This window comes from Miniopterus natalensis, chromosome 19 (genome assembly GCF_054644295.1).
Source record: "Miniopterus natalensis isolate mMinNat1 chromosome 19, mMinNat1.hap1, whole genome shotgun sequence".
Taxonomy (NCBI): Eukaryota; Metazoa; Chordata; class Mammalia; order Chiroptera; family Miniopteridae; genus Miniopterus; species Miniopterus natalensis.
The window spans coordinates 7624363-7639309 of record NC_142099.1 but is presented as its reverse complement, the minus strand read 5'-3'; the positions used below and the strand labels follow the sequence as shown (position 1 = coordinate 7639309).

The 14947-nt window shown below is 38.6% G+C and overlaps 1 protein-coding gene across 2 annotated transcripts in view; it reads left to right on the top strand.

Moving 5' to 3' along the window:
* The window catches only part of DENND2C (DENN domain containing 2C), a 48191-nt gene extending 34554 nt beyond the window's left edge, over window positions 1–13637 (top strand). For both annotated transcript variants that reach the window (XM_087828118.1, XM_016223425.2), the window contains exons 10-19: window positions 216–285; window positions 798–875; window positions 1415–1555; window positions 1969–2117; window positions 2603–2780; window positions 6976–7017; window positions 7909–8014; window positions 10167–10403; window positions 10649–10735; window positions 11760–13637. In XM_087828118.1, the coding sequence (XP_087684244.1) occupies window positions 216–285; window positions 798–875; window positions 1415–1555; window positions 1969–2117; window positions 2603–2780; window positions 6976–7017; window positions 7909–8014; window positions 10167–10403; window positions 10649–10735; window positions 11760–11791 (1120 nt within the window). In that variant the 3' untranslated portion in view covers window positions 11792–13637. The remainder of the gene's footprint in view (window positions 1–215; window positions 286–797; window positions 876–1414; window positions 1556–1968; window positions 2118–2602; window positions 2781–6975; window positions 7018–7908; window positions 8015–10166; window positions 10404–10648; window positions 10736–11759) is intronic.
* The last annotated feature ends 1310 nt before the right edge of the window (window positions 13638–14947 follow it).

Sequence of the window (14947 nt, the reverse complement as noted above, 5' to 3'; positions counted from 1 at the left end):
CTTGTCCTCTCCCTGGACTCTCACTCCCGTGCCAGACAGGACAGTCAAGGCCTGGGCTTTCTCCCTCGGGAGCAGGGTGACTTGCAGTGAATGTAACATCATTACCTCCTCTGCCATCACAAAGTCACTGCTGTTAGGCTCTGATTTTCAGTTGTTCCATGAGGAATGTCATAAGCAGTTGTTTGGATCTCAAACTAGTTCCTGTTTTTTTTCAGTGAAACATTCTCCTTTGTCTTAACTGGTGAAGATGGGAGCCGGTGGTTTGGTTACTGTAAGAAGCTTTTGGTAAGTTCCAGGCTTGTGCTACAGGTAGGGCTGGTCAAGGAGCAATAGACTCACACTAGGAACTTCAGAAACACTATCTCCAGATGAGTTTGAGGTCTCTTCAGTGATTTGTGTGTTAAAGAAGCTATGTTAGCTTTCAACAGTAAGAGCGAGGTTGGGGTTAGTCACAGAGTACTTTAGAGGAAAAGGGTGTGGACTTATTTATTTTATTTGTTTGTTTGTAATAGAGAAAGGAACCACTGAGTAGGGCTGCATCGGTCTGGGTGTATTTGAGGAGTGGAGTGCAATGAGTCAATCAAGGGCTCTGAGTTCCTTTCTTCTGGCTTAAATGCCTCCACTAAACCTGGAATAATTATGCTATTTTTTTAGCATTACCCGGTCTTTCAGTGCTCATTGAGGATGAGAACCTTGATTTCTACTTTGTATTAAAGAGTATTAAGGGAGTGTTGATAGTCCAAATTAGTAAAAACTTGTGCTGCTTCATTTTTGCTTTGTTGGTTCTTTTCTATTAGCCAGAAGGCAAAGGAAAGCGACTCCCTGAGGTTTACTGCATGGTCAGTCGCCTAGGCTGCTTCAACCTTTTTTCAAAGGTGAGTGGGGAATGGTCCCTTATGAAAAGTGGTGTTCTTTCTGAGCTCTGCGTAAGTTTAGGTTTCTGATTACGTCACTGGGCATACTACTTTAGAAAGGGTTTCCCATTAGTGGGTTAGAGCCACCGGTGTGAAGGCTTAAACTTAGATCTCTAATCCAGATGCTGTTGCCAAGTCACCCATATCCTGCTTTGCTAGCTCAGACGAGGACATTGCCTGAAGCTTATCTTATCTCATCGTTCCCAGACCCCAAACTGCAGTATGTCATTGTCAGTGTCACCTTCTTTACCCCTCCCTTAGTGAAATAAAAGGGACTCCTCTTCTAAAAATAAGTTGATTTATTTTAATAACTTTTCTTGGTGATATAAAGATACTCCCAAGAGATACAGTGCCTTTAATGAAGGCATATAATGTGGAAGCTTATTTTTTTTTAAATTGGTGTTATTTTTAAGTTTGCACACCAAGTTTGGCAGTTTATTTTTTATGTCTTTTTTCTGTCTTTGAGTTCCTAATAAAATAACATTATTTTGTATGAATAGATTCTAGATGAAGTAGAGAAGAGAAGAGAAATGTCTCCAGCTCTGGTTTACCCGTTCATGCGAAGTGTCATGGAAGCTCCTTTCCCAGCTCCTGGACGCACCATCACAGTCAAGAGCTACCTCCCTGGGGCTGGAGATGGGGTGAGTTAGTTCATTTTGCAAAGGTTTGATAGCTGCCAGGCCTCACAGCAGCAGGTAGGCAGTTTTCAGGAGCCTATTTTCCCTTCTCTGTAAACTGTATGGAATATTTTAGCCTCACAAAGCACTGGAGAAATATCCAGTTGAGCCGCTTGGTAATGACAACTTCAGTCATTACAATAAATTGTGATAAATGAAGATTATACATACTGTTGTCAGGTGAGATAAAGGATTTTACCAGAAATTTACAAAATTACAAAAATAAGGTGTTCAGTCTTGGGATTAGGGTAGGCAGCTTCACAAACTCTTTGTAGCAGACCCTTTTTCTTGAACTTGACCTATAAAAGAATGACAGGACCCATTAGTGTTGTCATTAGAATTGTTTCAGCTCCCTGATTCAGATTCTTGCATTTCAGTCCATTGAACTCTGCCGACCACTGGATTCCCGATTAGAGCATGTGGACTTCGAATGTCTCTTTAAGTGCCTGAGCGTGTGTCACCTCATCCGGGTCTGTGCCTCTCTCCTTTTGGAGCGAAGGGTAATCTTTGTGGCTAACAGCCTAAGGTGAGAAATAAGTAAATAATGTGACTTCCCACTGGTGTTTTATGTGCTTTGACTGTTTTAAAACTTGGTCATATTAAAAAACTGTAGGTACTCAATCAGTTACCTAATGCCATAGTGACATGGATAATTCCAAATGGTAAATAATACAAAACCTATTTGCACTAAGCTATAGCAGTGACTTTTGGATGTTGCAATTAATTTACCTTTCTAAATGTGTTTTGCTTAAGCTGTTAAAAATTAGCATTGCTTTTCTAGGTACACACTAAATTTTAGTAATATAAATTGGAAGGAAGAGCTGGATTGAAATTAATGATTTCCAGTGAATTAAGTTAAATTTTTAAATAAAATGTTAAAAATTAATGAGTAATCACAGAATTTTTAATCTGTGATCACTAACTGCCATCCATTGGTAATTCTGTTTACGTGACACCTGCAATGCCTCCATAGGATGCTCTGTGACACCGTTTGCTTTCTCCTCTGGCTAGCACCCTGTCGAAATGTGGCCATGCTGTAGTTGCCACACTGTATCCATTTACCTGGCAACACACCTACATCCCAGTCCTGCCAGCATCTATGATCGACATCGTGTGCTCACCTACTCCATTCCTCATTGGAATCCTGTCTTGCTCTTTACCACAGCTCCAGGACCTGCCCATTGAAGAGGTGAGAGGGGAGTAGTAGTACCTGTGGTAAAGACTGGAGCACTGACAATGAAAACAAGTGATCTTTAAGAGTGATGGAGTTGTTAATTAATGTTAATACATTATTATTAATACATTATGCTATCATATTTTTGTATCTTAAAGTGAGAAATTCTACAGTGTACATGAATTTATGGTACACATGTATCTTATTTACAGTTGTGAACTATGGGCTCATTCTTGTATTATTTTAAAGGTTAGGTCTCTTTTTTAAAGTCAAACATAAAAACTACTCTGGATTAACTTTAAAAATTGTTTCAAAGATAATGCACATGTAGATGAGTGCCCAAAACAAAATGTGCAGCGCAGTGAATTATCACCTGTTGCTTATGTAACAACACTGAATATAATGGAAACATTACAACAATGGAAACACTGCCAGCCGCCCCCCACTCACCCCAAAAGTCTCCTTCATGCCTCCTTCTAGTCACTGTTCCCTTCCCCTCCCCCCACAGAAAGTTACCAGTCTTGACTTTTATGGTGTTTATGTACTTGTTTTACTTTATAGTTTTATATCCTAGGCATGTACCCCTGAACAATATAATTCAGTTTTGCCTGATCTTAAGCTTTATATCAATGGACTCATAGAGTGTGTGTATATATATATATATTTTTAATTTTTTTTTTGAATGACTTCTTATGATCAACATTATGTCTGTAAGATTCATCCATGATGAGATTTACAGTAATTTGATAATCTCATTGTGTATAGTATTCCATTGTGTGAATGTACCACAATCTTCTTATCTATCCTACAGTTGGATATTTTGAGTTGCTTCCAGTTTGGGGTTATTATGAATAAGGCTGCTGTAAATATTCTTGTACATGACCCTTGGTACATAGGTGCATGCAGCTCTATGGGTATATACTTGGAAATGGAGTTGCCGGGTTATAGGGTAAGCATATCTTCACCTTCAGTAAATAAAGTCATACTGTTTTCCAAAATAGTTGTGCCAAACTAAACTCCCTCCAGCAGTGTATAAGAGTTCCTGTTGCTCCACATCCTTGCCAGCAATTCTTGTTGTCATCAGTTTGTGTAATTTAGCCTCTCTGGTGGGTGTGTAGTGATATTCTCATTGTGGTTTAATTTGCATTCCTTGATTACTGTTGAGGGTGAGCATCGTTCTCTATGTTTATTGGCCATTTGAATAGCATTTTGTATAAAATTCCTTGTCTATCTTTCTGCTGGATTGTTCACCCTTGGTGATTTGTAAGACCCTTTTTGTATTTTACATACCAGCCCCTGATGGCTTGAAAAATCATTCTCCAAAACAGGGTTTTTTAATGCACAGAAATTCTTAATTCTAATGTGGTCAGAATTATCAGTCTTTTCCTTTATGGTTAGAGATTTTTGTGTGTGCAAGCTACTTAAATTTTTCTTTATATTAACTTCATGGAGATATCCTCCGACATTATCTCCTGGAAGCTTTGGAAGCTTTATTCTTGTGCTTTTAATTTTTGGTTCTGAATCCTGGGACTGGATTTTTTTGTATCTGATAGGAGGTAGGTGTTGTTACAACTCTCCTAGTACCATTTATTGAAAGGACTGTTCTCCATTACTCTGCTGCGTTAACCTTCCCAATCCCCAGTTTTATTGATATATAATTGACCTATAACATGGTATTAGTTTAAGATGTACAACATAATGATTTGACATATGTACATAATGTGAAATGATTACCGCAATAAATGTAGTTAACATTCATCACTTCACATAGTTACACGTTTCTTGTGATGAAAACTTTAAGATCTACTCTCTTAGCAACTTTCAAGTATACAGTGCAGTTTTGTTAATTGTCCCCAGGACTTACTCATTTTATAACTGGAAGTTTGTATCTTTTGACCAACTTCACTCATTTTGCCCACTCCTCACCCTCGCATCTCTGGTAACCACCAATCTGTTCTTGGTATCTATGAGTTTGTTTTTCTTAGATTCTATATATAAGTGAGATCATATGGTATTTGTCTTTCTCTGCCTGGCTTATTTCACTTAGCATAATGCCCTCAAGGCCTATCTGTGTTGTCACAAATAGCAGGTTTTCCTTCTTTTTTATGGCTAAATAACATTCCATTGTGTGTATGTGTGTGTGTATACACACACATATATAAATATATATATATAACATCTTCTTTGTTCATCTGTCAGTGGACACATAGGTTGTTTCCATGTCTTGGCTATTGTAAATAATGCTTCAGTGATCATGGGAGTGCGTACATCCTTTTAAGATAGTGATTTCATTTCCTCTGGATTTATGCCCAAAGTAGAATTGCTGGATCACATGGTAGTTCTGTTTATAATTTTTGAGGAACCTCCATACTTTTTTCCATATGGTTGCGCCAGTTTACATTCCCACCAGCGGTGCACAGGCTTCCCTTTTCACCACACCCTCATCAGCATTTATCTCTTGTCTTTTTTATAACAGCCATTCTAAAAGGTGTGAGGTGATACCACATTGTGGTTTGATTTGCATTTCCTTGATGTTTAATGAGGTTGAGTACCTTTTCGTGTGTCTATTGGCCATTATATATCTTCTTTGGAAAAAATCTCTACTCAATTTCTCTGCCTATTTCTTAATTGGATTGTTTTTGTTTGTTTTGCTGTTGAGTTCTATGGGTTCTTTATATATTTTGCATATTAAACCCTTATCCGATACATGATTTGCAGATATTTTTCCCACTCTGTAGGTTTTCTTTTCATTTTATGATGGTTTCTTTGTGCAGAAGCTTTTTAGTCTGGTGTAGTCCCCACTTGTTTATTTTTGCTTAAGTTGCCTTTACCTTTGCTGTCAAATTCAAAAAATCATTGCCAAGACTAAGATCTTCATAGGAAGAGGCTTGCTTCCTATGTTTTTTTCTAAGTTTTATGGTTTCAGGTCCTCCATTCAAGTCTTTACATTTTGTTGGGTTTTGTGTATGGTGTAAGATAGGGGTGCAGTTGTTCTGTTTTGTTTTGTTTGCATGTGGCTGTCCAGTTTTGCCAACTCCATTTATTGAAGAGACTGTCCTTTCCCCGTTTGTATATTCTTAGCTCTTTTGTTGTAAATTGATTGACTATGTATGAGTTAGTTTATTCCTGGACTCTATTCTCTTCCATTGATCTGTGTGTCCTTTTTTATGCCAATACCATACTCTCTTAATTACTGTATAAAGTAGTTTGAAATCAGAAAGTGAGATACCTTCAGCTTTGTTCTTCTTTCTCAAGATTTCTTTGGCTATTTAGAATCTTTTGTGGCTTTATATGAATTTTAGATTATTTGTTCTATTTCAATGAAAAATATCTTTGGGATTGCATTGACTTGTAGATTGCTTTGAGTAGTATAAATATTTTAACTATGAATTCTTCCAATCCCTGAAAACAGAATTTCTTCCCATTTATTTGTGTCTTTAATTTTTCTCATCAGTGTCTTATAGTTTTCAGTGTATATATGTTTCACTTCCTTGGTTAAATTTATTCTTAGGTATTTTATTCTTTTTGATACAATTGAAAGTGAAATTTTCTTAATAATTTCTTTTTCAGATAGTTGTATAGAAATGCAACTGATTTTTGTAATAACCTTTTTAAAAACTTTGATGCAAAATTTTGAACATATGTAAAAGTAAACAAAAGAGCAAAATAAATCCAGTCACCCTAGTTCAATACTTACCACGTTATGGCCAATCTTTACCCTTATCCATTCCACTCTCCCACGTATTTTGAAGCATACTGTGACATAATTTCATCTCTAAATATTACAAAATAAATCTCTAACATAATGGCATTTTTAACAAAATCACAATACCGTTATCACACCTAAAAATTTAATAACAGTTTTGTAATATCAGCAAAATTTAGGGTTCAACTCTCCAATTATTTCATAAATCTTTAATAGTTTGTTTGAGTCAGGTCCCAAATAAAGTCCACACGTTACATTTGGTTGGTATGTTTTTTAGACTCTTTTAATCTGTAGATGTGCCTGCCATCATTCCTTTCACTTGCAATTTATTTGTTGGTGTATTGGTGAGGTAATTTTTAAATGGGTTATAACTTTAAGTTAATTTTGTTTAAAAATGTTCCCATTGCTTGAAAGAATCAAAACACTCTTTCTGACCAAGCAGTGCCTAACATATTTATTTGTGACTGTCTCTGGTTTAACTTGCCTCGCTCCTTTATCCCATAGGTGCTGATAGTTGATCTCTGTGCAGACAAGTTTTTACAGGAGGTGAGTGACAAAGGAGGCGATTACATAATATTTGGGGATAATTAGACAGAAAATATGTGAAAGTACTTAGAGAAGATGATTCAGACAAGACTTTTAGTTCCTACACATACTTGACTTGGCACTGTGGCCGATCATACAAGACTGACCTGAAAAATTTGGCTCGGGTTTTAGCTGAGTATCCCAAAGAAGGAAGGAGGAAACAGAATGTCATTCTCAAAACGGGTAACCTTCCCTTCAAGTCCAGACAAGTTGACGTATAAGCCTCTAATTTAATTAAACTTAAGCATTTAAAACTGATTATTTCCAGATATTCTGAATCTATGAGTAAGACAGAATTTGAGCCCTTAGGCCTTCTAGTCTAACGGTGGGGAGGGGGCACATACATACACGTAAAGTTTTAGAAATAGTATAATAGGAATTTGTACAAAGTGTATAGTAGGGGCAAAAAAAGAAGTGGTCCATTCTTCTGGGTATTAAAGTGGAAGGCAGAGTTAGTAATGCCTTCTTAGAGTAGCTCTCTGTGTATAAACTGTATATGGGCTTGTGAGCACTGAATACAGGGTTGAAAGAATGTTTCCCAAGACTTTGTTTTCAGAATCACTTAGCTCATCACATTTGAAACACCATTTGTTTGAGGATGATCTTTCTAACATAAGACTTGGAGATGAGAGAAATTTTGTAGAAAGTACCAGAAAATTTGATCAGTATGTTATTTGTTTAATATAGTTAGGATGTATACATCATAAGCATCATGGATTCTGCTCACTGTAGGGAAGCTTCAGACTGACCCTTCAGCCACATATAGAGAGTTGCCTGTGGAATTTGGGGAGCTGACTAGTGCGTGTCTGAGGCACTCTCAAGCTCATGAAAATCTCCATTTCCTCTCATAAGGTGTCTGATGAGGATGACATTTTACCGCCTAAACTCCAAGCTGCCCTCATGCAGATTTTGGAAGAACGAGATGAAATCTTGGCTCAGGAGCAGAATTTTTCACAAGGTATGTGACAGGTGGCCTGAGGACTTAAGGTCAAGGCAGTAAATATTTACTGAGTGCCCAGCACCCCACTAAAAGATACACAAAGAAGTATGAGGTTGTGCCTGTGCCTTGAAAAGCTTATGATGAGCTTCCCTGCTGACCCTCAGATGTGCCAGGTCCCCTTCTATTTCAGGACTTTTGTACTTGCTCAGTCCCATTTATGGACAGCTGTTCCTCCAGACAGCCACATGGCCCCTGCTCACTCTTCTGTGCTCAAATGTCACTTTTTCAGTGAGGCTTTTCCTGATTGTCCTGTCCTGTGGGACTGTAAATTAGTGCAGCCACTATGGAAAAACAGTATGTAGGTTCCTCAGAAAATGAGCTGCCATACAACCAGCAATTCCTCTTCTGGGCATTTATCAGAAGAAAACAAAAACACTGATTTACAAAGGCACATGTTCAATGTAGCATTACTAGTAAAAGGCAAGATGTGGAAGCCACCTAGATGTCCATCAGTAGATGAATGGATAAAGAAGATGTGTGTATATCCACCAAGGAATATCACTCAGCAATAATAAAATTGCCATAATAAAATTGGGATAACACAGATGGACCTAGAAGGTATTATACTAAGTGAAATAAGACAAATATTGTATGATTTCACTTATATGTGAAATCTAAAAATATAAAATAGCCCTAGCCGGCTTGGCTCAGTGGTTAGAGCATCGGCCCATGGACTGAAGGGTCCCTGGTTCAGTTCCAGCCAAGGGCACCTCCGTTGGTTGCAGGCTCGATCCCCAGCTGCCTTGGTAACAGCAGATTCTGCTAAATGATGGGAAGAAAACAGGATTGGGGAAGGTTCAAGAGAGAATTGGGCCTGGCTGGTGTGGCTCAACAGTTGAGCATCGACCCAGGATCCAGAAGATCATGGTTCAATTCCCAGTCAGGGCACATGCCCAGGTTGTGGGCTCAATCCCCAGTCAATCCCCGCTCTCTCATCATTGATGTCTCTATCTCTCTCCCTCTCCCTTCCTCTCTCTGAAATCAATAAAGATACATATATTTTAAAAAAAAAGAGAGAGAAAGAATTGGACTGACATTCAGCTTTTTGTAAAGTTTTAATGGACGTTCAAAGGGCCAAGATTAGCCAGCAATGGAAAAAACATCCTCAGGTGAGGATTAATGAAAGAAAGGTGGGGCGGAGTCGGGCAGCTTCTCTGCTGTACTTAGATGACTCTGGAGAATTTCTTTGTTTTGAGCCTCAGTTTCCTCATGTGTAAAAGGGAAATAATAATATCCACCTTGTTGGATTATAACATTTGTAAAACCACAATACAATACAGTGCCTGACATATTTTAAGCACTCAGTAGATTATTATGTATTATGGAATAATCATGGTACTATATGAAATGGGAAAGTTGAGAAACTTATTTGGTGGAAAAATATAATGAATATGGGTTGGAACATGTATTGTTTATTTGTTCGATTCATGTTCTACTATTTTCCCAAAAGGTCCTGATTTTTGAGACAAATGGGATTTAAGTGTTAATGGGACAGCCAAATGATGGTCACCCAATGGTGGTCTGAAAACACAGAAGGTGAATTTTGGTGAAATACCAGGGATGGAGGTCCAGGGTCCGGAATTAGCATGCGGAAAGCCAGCTCTCGCTCGCTGCCAATGAGCTGCTTAAGGAAAGGAATGTTGAGAAGTGGCCTGAGGACTATGCTCAGGAAGAGGAAGGGGCAAGGGAATGGTGTTGGTCATAAAGGCAGGAGAGGAATCAGGACTCGGGAGAGCACATAGTTGTGGGAGACCAGAGGGCTGAGGAGGAGGTGAGCACAGAGTTTAAAGGAGTCTAAAGGCAGAAACGCAAGTGCAATTTGGTTCTCACTGTTGGCCTCAGAAAGAGCCATTCCAGTGAAATCAGAGATGTGCAGCCAGGCTTTGCAAATCAAAAAGGTAATGAGTGTGAAGGAAGACAAGGTAAGGATGTGAACTGCCTGCTTTTTGCAGGTCACGGAGGGTGCAGGACAGCTAATAGTGAGTGTTCCTACGTTAGTTCTCCTTGCTTTGACCTGTGCTTTCCTAGGCAGCAAAACTAGAGCCAGTGTTCCCATAAACACAAAACTTAAAGGACTTTTTTTCTTTCTTTTTCTTTCATTGTGCATCAGATGTGACACTTAACTCTCTGGTGTCCGAAGCATTTGTCAGGTTTTTCGTGGAGCTGGTGGGACATTATTCTCTGAACATGACTGTCACTGAGCGTGGGGAGCGTATATTCCAAAGGGAGCCATTCCGTAAATCCCACACCTCCCGAAGCGTTCGCCACTTCCTGGACCTCTTCATGGAAACTCAGATGTTTGCAGGATTCATCCAGGATCGGGAGCTTCGGAAAAGTGGGGTGAAAGGTCGGTTTTCTCATAAAGTTCTCCCTCTGTATTTAATGAGCACTTGGAAGGCTTGAAAATAATATAAACAAAAAAATAGCATAAAGCTACAGGGCTCGAAATCTGAGTTGTTTATTGTGGGAAGTATTTTTTTTTGTAATATTGTCTTAACTATGGAGGTACATAGTAGTGAGCACAGAGTTCTGTTTAATTGATTTTCACTCTTGAGCGCTGGAGAATTTCACCAACATGTGTTTTCCTTGTAGGTCTGTTCGAGGTCCGGGCCTTCCAGTATTTGGAAACAATTCCTGAGACTGAGCCCAGTGGGGTGAACAGAATTTTGCGGAGTCTTGGTAAGTTGCTATTATTTTCCTATTAAAAATGTGGCTGAAAAAAGCTTTTGCGGTAAGTGTGCCTCATTGCAAAAGCTTTATCCTCAGATCAATGATATAACCTCAGGTAGGCTGACCAGAAACCATAACCCCTAATTCCAAAGTGTTTTGGAGAGAAAGAATTCTCTTTCTCGGAGGTTGGGATTCCCCATCAGAGTTGTCCATTGGATCGTTTTCCTCAGAAGACGCCCCCTTATGATGTAAGAATTTGCGTGTCATGATTATTAATCTTTTCTAGGTCACATCCCTGGGGGAATCTTATAAAAACTGTGAACTTTTCCCCCAGAAAAATATACTTAGGGCATACAAACATTTTGCATATATAATTTTAGGGTGTTCATGGACCCCTCCTGAAGTCCATCCATAGACTCCAGTTTAAAACACCAGGCTTAGAGGGCATCTGAAACAAAAGGGGATTTCCTGCAAGTCTCTAATTTTACACTTCATAAAGAAACATGATTGTTTATGATTGTTCAATTATAGTTAACTTTAAATTATTCAGTATGATATAGGAGAACAGTGGTTGTAGTAGCCCAAACAATAAAGAACCTACAGCCTATGGTATTCACATTGGTCTTTGAAATATATACCCCTAATTAAAATTAGGCCCTGTCCTTAACTAGCTGAGAGGCCATGGGCAAATTGTGCCTTGGCCTGTTATTTCATCTTTATACCATGGGGTTAGATTAGATCAGTGGTTCTCGGCTCTGACTACAATATTATAATCTCTGGGGAACAGACCAGGTGATTTTAACCTACACACAGGGTTGAAAACCACTGGATTAGATGATGTCTGAGTTCTCTTCTACCTCTACAATTAGACATTTGGGGGTTGGGGGCAGTTAATCACATCAACTGGTAGCTTGAGACAGCAGCTTACTCCTGGGCTGTTCTGAATACTAGGTTGTTAATCCCTTGCTTCAAATAATATACAATAAATAAAAATGAACTAATGAGAGTTCACTCTACTCTTTTCTCCCTTTAGGAAGTAAAATGAAATTTCTGCAGAAGAAATGAAATCGATTGACTGTCTCATCCTAAATAGGACAGAAAGTGCCAAAGAAAATATTTTTCCAAGAGTCAGGATGCCCCAAAGTATTCTACAAAGTCCTTGCAAGTGGAAAAGATTATAGAGTGGGCCAAGCTCTTGGAGGATTCTCCTGTTGCTGCTTTAGTAATCACTAGAGAACTGTTGGGAGTCATCTGGAACCAGTGCTCTCTTTACTCTGCCTCTGGTTGTTTTTAAGTGGCCTTTTCTGTTTGATTCTTGGGCTCATTCTTTGTGTTTTGTGCTTAGGCTATGAAGGGATTTGTCTTTTATCAGGGAAAGACTTAGTGTTGCATTAAAAAAAACCCACAGCTCACAGAGAAGCACAGTGAGAGAAATGCTGAGTTTAAGGTCCTAGGGAGGCATGATAGAAGGGGCAGACACTAGCCCTACACACAGAATTCTCATCACTGAAATACCACGGCAGCTTTAAACCTACGCGCTCTTTGAGTTGAGCTAAGGAATATCCTTATCATATCTCTTTCCCTCATTTTTTGTCCAATGTTCTGTCTAGGGGTGTCTCACTTATGTGGGATCCCTCTTTATTAGTACTGTTATTGAGCATTTTGTAAAAGTAGACGTCTTGCAGCTCATCCCCCACATTGTGTGGCACTCGAGTAGCTTGTTCCTTGTGTGTCAACATGAAACTTTTTAGAATTATAACTAAGAGGAAATGTCCTTTCAAGGACATGAGAACTACCTTTTATTTTTTAGTGTCTATGTGCCATGCACTGTGGTACATGTACGTGTGCCATCTTATCCAGTCTTTAAATCAGCTCTGAGGTACCTGCCTCTCCATTTTACTAGCGAAGAAACTGGAATTCAGAGACTTTAAATAACTTGCCCAAAGTTATACAACAGAGCCAGGACTGAAGCAGAACTGAAGCAGAACTGTTAGCTTGTGAGCACAGAGAAAGTTGGTTAATCCTGCCAATGGAAGTTGGAGCTCTGTGGGATTGCAGCTGTTGAAAAAGTTTTCTTTTAAGCTGAAGTGTAGCAGAGCCAGCTCAGCTCTCAGGATATGGGACTTCAAACTATAGACGTCTTAATGAGATTCTTTTTTCGTTCCCCTAGAATTGTTGGACTTTTTGCTCTAATTAAATAGAAGTCAAGAATATGAACATTTCCTGGGACAACACCACATAATCACCCCAACCTTTGAAGCAGAGTAGTGATTGGGAAAAGGATTTTGTCAGTAATGGTGCAATTTTCGTTGATGTTACAGCAAATGTCAGTTTTCTTCAACTCCTGATGGTTTTAACTGGCATAAAAAATATTTATTCAGACTTAACCTTACAAGTTATATGAGGATAAAATGTTTGATTTGTACAGTATTGTCATTACATCACTCAGTGTGCATGTATGAATCTGAAGCCGACAGCATGTAACAACGGTGCTATAAATTCCTGTAGATGTGGGTCCAGAAAATAGAACTGCGCCTGTGTCTTTTTTAAAATGTTTATTAAGCAGCTTACCCCACACAGGCTTTTACCAGATATCTCCCCATTTGGTCTCTTCTGACAGTCCAACCTGAGGGAACAGTTAGTAACTGGGAATTGTTTATAAAATGGGGGCAGGAGGTATTACTGTGGTGGATCCTGGCCATCCCTCTGTGAGGAGACCTTTGCTTCAGGGATGGGGGTTGTATTTTATCCCTGTGATCTGGAGCTGCTTCCTTTTCTTAGGTCTGTTTTATTTTTATTTTTTTGTAAAGTTTTATGAATTCTGGTCATGTTTGTAAAAGAATTGTTCAAGATTTGTATAAAATGTTGTTTACAGTTCTTCTAATGAATAAACACAAAAATTCCATGCGTCTCTTGGAGAATTTTCAATAAATTGCTTAAAATGTAAAGATCTTTTACTTCACTTAAGTTTATATCTAATTGGTTAAAAGATAATCCAGTGTCACTTTTTCAGATAACATGATTTTTTATATATATATATATATATATATATATATATATATATCCCTAAAGAGTCCACCAAAATCAATACAAGAGTCCATACAAAATCAATGTACAAAAATCCACTGCATTCCTATATATTAATTAAATTTCAGAAAAAGAAATAAAATTCCTTCTGCAATTGCAACAAAAAGAATAAAATACCTAGCCTGGCCGGGTGTGGCTCAGCAGTTGAGTGTCGAGCTAGGATCCAGGCGATCGGGGTTCAATTCCCAATCAGGGCACATGCCTGGGTTGCGGGCTGCAGCCGATCAATGACTCTCTCATCATTGATGTTTCTGTCTCTCTCCCTCTCCCTCTCCCTTCCTCTCTCTGAAATCAATAAAGATATATAAAAATAAAAAAATTAAAAATAAATTTAAAAATTTTTTAAAAAAGAATGAAACTAGACTGCAGTTTGTCCCCATGTACAAAAATTAATTCAAAATGGATCAAAGACCTAAATATAAGATCTTAAACAAATTACATAGAAGAAAACATAGGTACTAAATTCATGGACCTTGGTGTTAGAGAAGATTTTATGAATTTGACCCCAAAGGCAAGGGAAGTAAAGGCAAAAATAAATGAATGGGACGAAAAACTTCTGCACAGCAAAAGACTGCCAACAAACCAAAAAGGCAACCAACTGAATGGGAGATGATATTTGCAAACAACAGCTCTAACAAGGAGTTAATATCCAAAATGTATAAAGAAATACAACTCAACACTAAACAATCCAATTAAAAAATGGGCAGAGGACCTGAGACACTTCTCCCGAGAAGACATACAAATGGCCAACAGATATATAAAAAGATGCTCAACTTCACTAGCTGTTAGGGAAATACAAATCAAAACCACAATGAGAGACCATCTCACACCTGTTAGAACGCCTGTGATCAATAAGACAAGTCAATATTGGAGAGGCTGTGGAGAAAAAGGCACTCTCATTCACTGCCCGTGGGAATGTAAACTGTTACAGCCACTATGGAAAACAGTATGGCAGTTCCTCAAAAAATTTAAAATAGAGCCCAGCCGGTTTGGCGTGGCAAATGTCGGCCTGTGGACTGAAGGGTCCAGGGTTTGATTCTGGCCAAGGACACGAACCTCAGTTGCAGGCTCAATCCCAGGCCCAGGTTGGCGTGTGAGCAGGAGGCAACCAATCTCTCCCCACCAACTTCCACT